The 10,822-nt window shown below is 42.2% G+C and overlaps 2 protein-coding genes across 2 annotated transcripts; both read left to right on the top strand.

Moving 5' to 3' along the window:
* The first annotated feature begins 5,736 nt into the window (after nucleotides 1-5,736).
* Nucleotides 5,737-6,994, top strand: LOC120902678 (glycine-rich cell wall structural protein 1.8-like). The gene is made up of 2 exons (XM_040311639.1): nucleotides 5,737-6,257; nucleotides 6,344-6,994. The coding sequence occupies exons 1-2, from the start codon at nucleotides 6,002-6,004 to the stop codon at nucleotides 6,724-6,726; spliced, it is 639 nt and encodes a 212-aa protein (XP_040167573.1). The 5' UTR covers nucleotides 5,737-6,001; the 3' UTR covers nucleotides 6,727-6,994.
* A 910-nt stretch (nucleotides 6,995-7,904) lies between these two features.
* Nucleotides 7,905-9,099, top strand: LOC120904210 (glycine-rich cell wall structural protein-like). Its single transcript, XM_040314032.1, has 2 exons — nucleotides 7,905-8,031; nucleotides 8,536-9,099. The coding sequence occupies exon 2, from the start codon at nucleotides 8,575-8,577 to the stop codon at nucleotides 9,001-9,003; it is 429 nt and encodes a 142-aa protein (XP_040169966.1). The 5' UTR covers nucleotides 7,905-8,031; nucleotides 8,536-8,574; the 3' UTR covers nucleotides 9,004-9,099.
* The last annotated feature ends 1,723 nt before the right edge of the window (nucleotides 9,100-10,822 follow it).

The following is a 10,822-nucleotide window of genomic DNA, read 5'->3' on the forward strand; positions in this document are numbered from 1 at the left end:
TCGCTTCATATCGATTTCTTATTTGTAAGCATACATATTATTTGAATGCTTGAATGCAAAGATTTAAAGGGTTTGAGCTCTAAATTATTTTGTCAAATCCGATATCATAGCCGCTGACCAGGATATATCCAAAGCACCTCTTAACATAAACTAAACAAAAAATCGAAAATGAATAAACAGAGAAACAAAAGCTTTAGAACTCACAACAGCAGTTGCGGAATACGTTTAGTATACGAAATCAAATGATAGGTTTATTCAGCAGAACCATCAATCCCGCGTTTTCTGGGATATTCTAATGATCATACATAGTTGATTTTAACACATTCTACAAGGTTTGTTATTGATCGGTCATGAGCTTCCCGATCTCAAATAGTGGATATAGTGGATATTGGATTACAACCATCAGAATGGACAAACACGGCATAGTTAATGCTTCCGGAAGGTGGTTGCGCTTCACTATGAGCTCCTCCTGAACTATTTGGCTCTTTTTGCCCTGATAGATAAGAACTAGGCCGCAAGGCACTGTATCAAATTTGAAGTTATGCTAACAAATCTATAAATAAATTGGGAAAACCGTTTTGTTTCTAATGTATAGACGGATCTATCGTCAATTCCTCAAGCGGTCAGTCAAGTTGGTGTCATGCTGAGTGCTTCAACATGTTAATGTAATTTCAGGTTTTGTACACGTTACGATGGCATTGTCCTATGTGGCAAAGTCTCCAATTTCAATCAAAAATATAAAGATTGCATAGGTTTCTATAATAACAGATACACAAAGAAAAACAATTAATGCCTTGGTCATCATCATCTTCCTTGGTTGGTTAATGATCGAGCAAATTAGTAAGGTACTAATTAGTTGAAATAGAACTTGGCCAACACCGGAAAACTCCGGTTCAATGCGTGCTTCATGTTACAATTCTGTTGACATCAACAACATAATTAGATAAATTGTTATTCGATCACATGTATTTATTAGATTTACATCATCCCCCAACGAAGAATTTGCAGTACAATCTTCTCACTGACTGCTGATCTTTTGATGTAATATGATAGCATTTATGCTTGTCTCTATTTCTGGTCCTGGAGAAACAGATTGAATCATTTAAGATCATGAGATTCATTCGAGCCGATTGCTCACTTTGTCACATTACCCCACCCATACTATGTGTCTGACTCACCGTTGCTTAAGGCGTTGACACCTTGATCATGGCTAAGCTGCTGCGCCCTTGAACTGGGCCGCGATGTCCATGAACCTTGCATTGGTGATCTTCAGCTGGGATGTAATCGTTAAGAATTGTGGCGGAAGTTGAAGCAGTTAAACATAGTTATATTTCCCAATGAGATGAGTAGATGGTGGAGATCGTTAAGCATGGGATCTTGATTTAGATTTTGATGAAAATAATTAAAGCTTGCGTATGGTAAGCTCAGCATAAACATGGATTGAAACATGCATACACGAAGCAGGTGGTGTATTTGAAGAGAAAAATGCTTAAAATCCGACGGCGACGTTATATCAGAAAACTCAGTTCCCTCGCCCAATTCGAAAACGGTCAAAAGATAATCAAAACGATCATTTTTGCATGACACTGATCGCAGCGGTTTAGTTTCATATATATATATATATACACACACACACACACTCGTCAATCATTTTTAGAATAATTGGTCAGTAGAATCATGGCCTAATATTGATGCTGTACAATTCTGCCAAGGTTATTGTAGCCTTACATACCAATAGTGAACAGTAATGATCACCTATCTGTCCGATCTTCATGCATTACGCTCTTAGCCTAATAGCGAACAATTAAAATGGGGATTCACGCAAACCAAACAGTACTAAGCACCATAAAACACGGACCGCTCCGGCCATTCGATTAGTTAAATTTGGAGCTTTTGCCGTTGCACAAACCAATGGAACGTCCCGCCGTTCTCCGTTTAGTTTCGGGTCCATCACGACGTTGGACACTGATCGGTGTGCTTCTATTGTTTACCGCCGTTGTACACATTTCATCCGCAATAGAAGTGGGTGGTAATGTTGGCAAGCAAACTGGGGCGAAGGTTGCCGTCGCCAAGCACACCACGTCCGATCATGTGCGGGAGGTCCTGGGGCGTGTCTTTGGACGGGACGATCACTCCGGCAGCCACAGCTCGAGCTCGAGCGACGAACGGAGCAGCGATCGGAGTGGTGGCCGCTGGGGCCGAAACCGAGACAACTGCCGGTACGTGAGCCGGTCGGGGAAGTTTTGCAAGTGTGACTGCTACGATCGTAACGATCGCTCACGTTCCGGGCTTTTCGGTTGAGAATGAGTGACCAGCAGCGGGTGATGGTTTTCCGCCCTTTCGGAGTGCAGGCTGAGGGTTGATTGTGTCGTGCATTTTGGGGGAGACCAGTGGGAATTGGTGTGAGTTTTTTGTTTGATAAGCGTAGTGAATTTCTATTGTAGTAAATAAATCATGGCGCTTTGTGGTGCAATTGTTAATATTTTAAAGATTTTCGTTTTTTTTGTAAATTCAGTATAAACATAATCAAAATGACATCATGAAAATCATACTCCAATAATGTAGATTTCTTACAATGTCTGATATATTCAAGTTCGAAATACTTCACTGACTTCGTCCCTTTTTTAGCGGGACTATTTCGCCTTTTTATTGCTTATTTTCTCCAAATCATAATTAATGTTTCGATAAGCTACTGTAACTGAGCTTATTTGGAGATTTGTTAAATAATCTATTAAAATTTGTGTCTTTCGTAAAGTTGATTCAAATTGAGACGCCCTTGACTATTTAAATAGTTTTCTTCATATTTGGTATGTTTGGAGGATGGAAGTAATAGAAAGTTTCTCAACTAATTCCTCATTTCTTATTTAATTGATAATTGTTTGTTATTTTGAGTACAATTATGTGTTCGTAACACTCATTCGTGTTTCTTTCGATGAAGTAAACTTTTAACCTCTGCTTTTGATCTCCTGTGCGTTAGTGACGAATATTCATTTAATATGATACGTCAGAGATCAGAAATGATGACATTTACTGGGCCCTATGCTATGATAGCTGTTAGCTTGGATTTCCCATTCAATCTTGTATTTGGTCCGGCCTTGTCGTAAGGCAAATTTTGAAGGCAGACCTCTTTCACGAGCTGTTGGTTGTATTCCTGTTGAACATTTTCCAGTCCATACTTATACGTCAGTTCTACCAAACGTTATGAATCTTTTTGAAATCCTTATCGAATTTAAACTTATTTTTTGAATGTCGAAATAGTTTTTTTTGCGACAGTAACACCTCATCGCTGAAGAAAAGTGTTTGATGTCAACCACATATTGCTTCCATGCTTTTATTGATCTTAATTTTTTCTCTTCTTTAGCGCAATGACCAACATATTTACAGAGACTTTATATATTTATTTATTTATATATTTATTTGCTACATTCAATGGATAACTAAGGAATGGTCTTAGTTTCTAATCTAATGTAAGGTAGGACTTTAGATTGATTGTGTATGGGAATGTGTTGCGATATGGGCGTGCTAAACAGCAGTTTAATCTATACTTGTTTGAATTTATCACTAAACACAAGATATGTTGCATCCATCTATGCTTTTACAGATTTTCAATGAAATAAAAATATCACAAAGCTACTAAATAATGTTATTTATGCATTTTGTGAGTCAATTTGTATGAAAAGTTCACTTTGCAGTTGAAGTTAAAGTTCTCTTGACTCGAACCGAATCGAAATAAAATACAGTGGACCGTCGTTTATCCGGATACCTTCCATCCGGCTGTCCGTTTATCCGTACCGTTGAGAAATGGCAGTTCAATGCAAAGGTGATGTTGCGTTTTGAGGAGGATAATTGTAAAAAAACGGTAATCAGAGCACTTTTTCATAAAAAAACGATATAATTCATGGCCCGTTTCAAATATTCTGATTGGAAAAACATGAAGTTAATAAAAACTGGCTAGGTTTTACCAAACTATAATATAAACTTTATAAAAAAATCAGAAATTTGTGATAAAATATATACTTTGACTCATTCTCCGTTTTATTCGAGTATCCGGGCGAGGTAAAGCTATAAAATAAAATTCCTTTCCGATCAATCATTTGATGCTTATTTGCCAATGTAGGGCTATAGCATGTAGTTACTTAACTTAAACTTTAAATAAAAATAGAAAAAAATATAGCCCAATTTGCTTCAAGCATTTTAGCCCATTTGGCACAAGGTTTGCAACATTTGTATATTTTGGTTTAAACATTATAAAAAGAAACATTGATTTACACAAAGTTACACAAACAAATTGTAGAGAAAGGTCATATTTTCTCCATTTTTTTATGAAAGGTGGACATTTTGCCCCATTTTCCTTTAGCATACAGTACAACTATACAGTCAGTCAAGTCTTTGCTAGGTGAGGAAGCTTCCGAAAGCACCTCAACAATCCAATATATTTATTTATTCTTTTACATACTTTTAAACATATTTTTTATTAATCAGACCAAACATCATGACGATAGTATATTGTATGAAAGCAAAAGAAGAACTTGTGTAAATTGAATATGATTATCACGTTACGCCTTTTCCCTCTTAATGTAACAACCAATTTGGCTGGATAAACGAAACAAAAAAAACGATTATCGGATAAAAACAAAACTCCAAGGAAGAAGGAACGTTCCCGTAACTTCTACAACCCATAACACATACATTTAAACAATTGTAAATTAAAACGGTCCACATCGTTGTGCCGCGCCGTCCCTTGAATTCCACAGAAAAGTCACATATCCTTCTATGTAGCAGCTGACGTGTGTAAGTAAAGATTGTATCGCATTAGTTTCGGTTTTATGCAAACAGAACCGGCCAACCCATCCAGCCCAACATTGTTAATCTCGCAATTAATTGTTGGACGACGATGGTGATGTGCTCCATGCTAATGGTTTACGTGGCTTCTTTGCACACCACAACTCTCCACTAATTAAGCACACACACATGAAGGTATTTTTATGGAGCGAACTAAAGTTTCGCATTACTTTTGGCTTTGTTTTGATATCTTTCTTCCTAATTATTTGTTCGTTTTTTTTTGTGTTGATTTCCTGTTTGTTCGACAAACGATCATCGTGCTTCGGTCGGGACTGCCAAAAACACTGCCCCGAACTGCGAAACTCGTGTTTGCGCTGCTTTTGTTATTGTCGCTTTCGTGCTTGTTGTGTTTGTTTCGGGTAAATTCCGTTCTGATTCGGAATCGGATTCTGTAATACGCTAAATAAAGCGTTTGGTTTGAATTTGCTGCATCATGATGATATTACACTGCTGCTGCTGCTGCTGCTGCTGCTGGGCGATAAACTTGCTAATTTAGAATGTCCATCCAATGGGATGAGTCACACTGTCCCCCGATGATCAGGTTCATTTAGCATTCCTCTTCCTCCCCGAAGGTGGTTCAATCCAATGTCAATGTTATGAACCTACACCCTGTACCGAGAGGGGGAGACTCGATCGTGGCAAAAGGGACAACGGATCGGATAAGAAACCGGTTAGCGGTTTAACAAACCCTAACCACACACGCGGCACTGCGCGTTCGCGGCGAGGTTATTGCGCTCGCCGTGGTCTATTTCTAGCTATTCCTCTCTCCCCCCCCCCAACTACAAGCGAATGCCCTAATGCATGACTAGGCTTTGTAAAGTGTCGGCGTATAAGTGGTGTTTGATACTTTGCCGAAATCTGGCCCAACCCCAGTCGCCCGGGGTTTTTGGTACATAAAACGCCTAAAACCATTGCATTGTTTCAGCCATTTATGAGCCATGAACGCGCCAAAAACAACAACGGCCAGAACAATGTCCAGCCTTGAAAGGAAAAGTTGGACCTTCTAAAGCTTGCGTACCTTTTTATGACCCTTGCGGATGATGTAATGGACAAGGAACAAAGTGTTGCATTGTTTAAAGTCCCGAAGTGCAATTGTCACCAGACCTGGCCGACCGATCTAGCCACAACTGCCCAAAAACCTCCTATTTAAGGGACGCTTATGGTGTTACGGTGGACATTACATCTTTCGTACGCAAATCAGATAACATCCCGTCCATTCAAGATGAGATCCGCGGTGAGTGTTTTGCTTGTTGTGCTAGGCGCTGCAGCTTTGTGCCAGGGCACGACAACCGATCGCGAGGATATTGCCGACTCTAAGGACTCTTCGCTGGCGCGATTCCTGCAACCCCTGGAGGTTAGGCTGCGTGACGATCAAAGTGTTCCGGAGCGTCGTTCCCGGGAATTGAGCTACTTCGGTTAGTAGTGGTAGTAGTAGTGATATAGGGAATTACATTTTCCAAAAGAGATGGGATCTTCAACGATCTTTTGCATGCATTTGCAGGCTCAGGTTACAGCTATCACCCGTACGGTGGACATCATAACCCACTGTACAGTCCGTACAGTCAGCAGGGCCTGTACAATCCGTACAGCTTCGGTGGTCTGAACGGATACGGTGGTGCAGGTGTGGCTGGATTTGGCACGGCGGGTGGCTACGGAGGTCTTGCTGCTGGTGTAGGCAATGGTGCATACTTTGGGTCGGGTGCCGGAGTTGCCGGTTATCCTGCCGCTGGAGTACAGCAGTTCGGTTATAATGGGCTGGTAGGTGGTCAGGGTGTTGGCAGCTACCCGTACACTGGAGGATGGAATGCGGGCGTGGGCCAGACTCCATACGCCGGTTACGGTGGCCAACTGGGAGGATACTACAATCGAGGGCTGTACGTTTGAAGAAGAATGCTGCCGATTTCGAGATGGATGGATGAGATGACTGATAATAAACATGAACGTTAGCATATTGCTTGTTGATCTGCAAAATGAGAGGTATTTCTTAGTCTGTCTGGTATTCGAAAGTAGTCCCCAGTCGGGTATTTAATTTGCATACCGATTAGAAAGTTTGGTATGAGGAAATAGAGTGATGATTTTTTGAGGTACTGTGAACGATCGTGGTTGAACTCCAATGTTTACCGATCGCAAGGAAACAAAGGTTCTAGAAGGGTGATCTTATTAAGTTGAGAAAGAAAGAAGATCGTCCAACATACGAATTGACATTGCTTCATAGCATCCTTTCAATGTCTCCAACAAAAAAGGGATACATTTTGCGTTCAAATCTAATCTTGAACTCACCTCTTCCTACAGCAGGCACTACCCAGCGAAGATCAAACAATGGAAGATCAAATTAATGTCCCGTTCATTAGGCATAGTTTGGCATTCCACTTCTAATGTAACGCATTCCATTAAAATGTATTCTGCCATTTTGTACGGAAAATAGCTGCTTCGTGACGTCAAAGTGTGTTGTTATCTCTTCCCCTGAAGCCCTACTCTAAGGTTACCGATCGACAACACTAGAAGCTACCACCCCGTCCGTATTTACTGTTTACGGAAATGAACGGCTTAGAACCGTTCGCTTACTCACCCGCCCGAGAGAGGGAAATCCCACAAAGTTGGTCACAGATAAACTCTTAAAATCCATCACCATCCATCCATCCTAATCGAACGACAAAACACGGATGCTGTTGTCGCGCAGAATTGCGCCGCACTGGCACTTTTCGACGCCGACGCCTCTGCGTCGGTTGCTTCTGCTAAAGACACGCCGTCGTCGTTCTCAAAATGTGTTAAACAGGCCTCGAAAAAAGAAACAAATGCTTTTGTTTTGTATCTCTCGTTTCTTTTTTGGGGCTGAACCACGCATTCCACGCCGGAGACAGATGATGGGAAATAAATGTTCTCTCCCCACTGGTGTTGCTGCTGCTGGTTCACGTGTTGCTCGGCGAGACCGGAGCCTAATGGGGCGAGTCAGCTTCCCCCCCCCACCCATTCTGCGCCCTCCCCAGATCTTCGCGTGGAAGACGAACAAGACGCGCTGGGCACGCAAAAGGTCCATGCTCCTGGGGTGTCGCTTGGATTCGATATACATATAAAAACGGCGCGATCATCACCGGGAGACGATCAAACGGTGCACAACCATCGAGCGCGCGGAACCGCGGAAAGCAAAGTTTCACTACGGTTGTTTGTTCGTTGTTGCTCTTTAAGCAGGTAAGCCACAGCCCTGAGCGTGTGTTTGGTGCTTTCGTGGGGGACACCCTTAGAAAAGTAGGCCATCTATAGATGGTTCTAGAATAGCGTGACAGCGTGACAGTGTGACAGTGTGTTTTTTGCCGTTTTCGTGACGTGAGGTGCTAACCGGCGTGTCCGGTCGTGAAGGGGGCAAACACAGTAAGCTGGGAGTTGCAGTGTTTGTGCTAATCGAACGTTCCCGCCACATTACATCAGGGAAATAGCGGATTTTTGCTGTTAGAAGATGTACGGCAATTTGAAAAAAGCATTGTCAGGCTGTGCCAAAGTGAGAACAAGAATGTCTGGAGGTACCATACCCTGGCCAGATTTAAATAACAGTCGTGACGGACACGTTAAGTGATCAAGATCTTATCTTGAATAGGAACAGTTCGTTGCCAGTATATTGGATAGCAACTCAAAGCCTACTACACTTGCAAGTCTCTACTTCACGCGCCTAATCCCGAAAACATCTCTTTTCACCAGGTTAACAAGTCACTTCCGACGCACTTCCGACAGACAAACATGAAGACGCTGTACAGCTTACTCGTGCTGGCCGTGATTGCCAGCCTGGCCGTAGCATACCCCGCCGAATCGCAGGAAGCTAATCCTCAGCCAGCGGCGGCGGCAGCAGTGGCAGGAGAACCGGTCGAGTTGGTGCAGTTAGTGCCGGTGGAAGAGCAGAATGTTGCCGCAGTTCCGGAGCCGGTCAGCGATGCGGAAGGTCAACGATCGAAGCGTCACATCGGATTCGGCGGTGTCGGCATTGGCGTCGGTGTTGGGCTGGTGGGCGGTGGGTTCGGTGGCTATCCCGGCTTCGGGTACGGCGGTGGCTATCCCGGCTACGGATATGGTGGATTCTACCCCGGCTATGGATACGGAGGCGGTTATCACCGATACGGCTACCGGTACGGTGGATATGGTGGCGGCTTCGGACACCCGTACTACTTCTAATCTATGCCTTTGGTGGTGACACTTGTGATGGTGCGTGCGTGCGTGTGTGGTGTAAGACAATAAGCCAAAAATAAAACACAAAACTTTTTAATCTCAGCTTTCAAACGGGTTCGGTTGTGTTGTGCTGGTTTTTGGAAACTTCTAGAAATTGGAAATAGGGAAATCGTGAAAGAAAGGGAAGGTAATTTTGCGTGGGAATTTCGCTCGTGTGCGGGAGATGCCGCGACTCTTCCGACACAATGAGGGGGATGAATGGTTCTCACAGAACGTCTGTAGTGCTTTATGTATGGCACAAGGTCAAGTTGGGTGGCAGTTGTTAAGTAATGAGTGAGATTTGATGCCGTTTTTTTTGGGAGATGATGTCTTTTTGGCAGATTTTGTTGTGAAATTCAACCGCAAGCAGCGTTCCCACGCGATGTTGCGCATTGCGTTTGTAGATGATCTCACTGATGTGATCGCATTAGCGTGTTTTAGATATCGTTGTGACTTATTGTATATTAATTGGTTTGCTAAAATGAGGGAGGACACTTGCTTTAAATCGCCAGGGACTTTCAATGTGATGTTGTAAGGTGAGAAAATCTTCAAAAAAACAGGTGTTCCGTATTGTATTGTATTGTCTTTATTATTCTTCGATTGAAGCTGATGACTTTAAAGGCTACAAGCATCAAAGAAAGAATCGTTATTTTAAACCTGTTTTATTCAATCGCCATTTCTTCCACCCGTACGCGAGAAAAGTCAATTACAACGCATCAGCTAAACAAGTGACGCGCAACTGACTTTGTGTAAATACCATTCAGAGAGAGAGAGAGTGAGAGAGACTGGGAGAGAGAAAAGGATACATGCTCACATCTACATGTGTAATGTATTGTCATTGCATGCTAGGATTGACACTTCTATTTCCGTACTTCTCATGGTGCATTGCACTCTTCCTATCCTGTTCGTTGCTTGATGCCGTGCGCAACAGTACTGGGATTCCCCGGTTTGGCAAACTTTTTCATTCGCACATTCAAACACGTTTCTGTCAATGAAGACGACACTACACATGACGAAGAGGGGGTGAGTTTTTACTACACTACTCTACCCACCACCCCAGCGGCGGTCTGTTTTGATTTAGCGCTAATTACAATTTTTCGTTTCAATGGTTTGTTTCGATCAGCAAAAGGTCCGGTTTGGTATCTTCATTTGATTGGTTGTGAAGGAGAAAGTATGGACAGGACAGGAGATACTCTCTAGCAGCGCCCGATAGAAGGGTCAAATATTTAGAAAGAAATGCTGTTTTAAAATGTATCACTCCAAAATGCATAAATTAGCACTATTTAAGCATTGGAACTGATATCTTCGCAAAAAAAGTAAAAGCAAAAACAAAAACCTTTAAGCATGAGGCAGAAAAGAAGAAAGAAAGAAAAGAAAAAAGAAAGAAAAGAAGAAAGAAAGAAAGAAAGGACAAAGGAAGAATAAAATAAAAGGAGAAAACCCCGAAACATGTTCATCGAACAAAATGGCCACCATGGCCAACGTTTGCTTGATGTGGCGCAATTAAAGAGGAAACTGTTTAATTTCTTATGTTGTGCAACAGTTCGCGGGCTTCTTCTTGTTTTGGCTCATTAGAATTCATGATCGCGACGACGAGAGTGACGTGAGTAATAGGGGGGTTTTTTCGAGAGGAACATTTCATTTCTGGAACCATTTCGGAAGGTGATGAACCTGTTTATCTCTGATTAGCATGTCTTTTGCTAAGCGCGATGCTGTGTACATGGTAATGAGTAAAGATTGTTCATGCATGTACATAAGAATGGCTTATCTTTGATGTTGATGTTTC

This window comes from Anopheles arabiensis, chromosome 3, assembly GCF_016920715.1.
Source record: "Anopheles arabiensis isolate DONGOLA chromosome 3, AaraD3, whole genome shotgun sequence".
Taxonomy (NCBI): domain Eukaryota; kingdom Metazoa; phylum Arthropoda; class Insecta; order Diptera; family Culicidae; genus Anopheles; species Anopheles arabiensis.

Excerpts from the sequence above, each read along its gene's own strand:
- LOC120902678 (XM_040311639.1), top strand. The coding sequence starts at position 6,002 with ATGGTGTTACGGTGGACATTACATCTTTCGTACGCAAATCAGATAACA. Across the intron at positions 6,258-6,343 it reads CCGGGAATTGAGCTACTTCG|GCTCAGGTTACAGCTATCAC; the intron begins GTTAGTAGTGGT and ends ATGCATTTGCAG.
- LOC120904210 (XM_040314032.1), top strand. The coding sequence starts at position 8,575 with ATGAAGACGCTGTACAGCTTACTCGTGCTGGCCGTGATTGCCAGCCTG.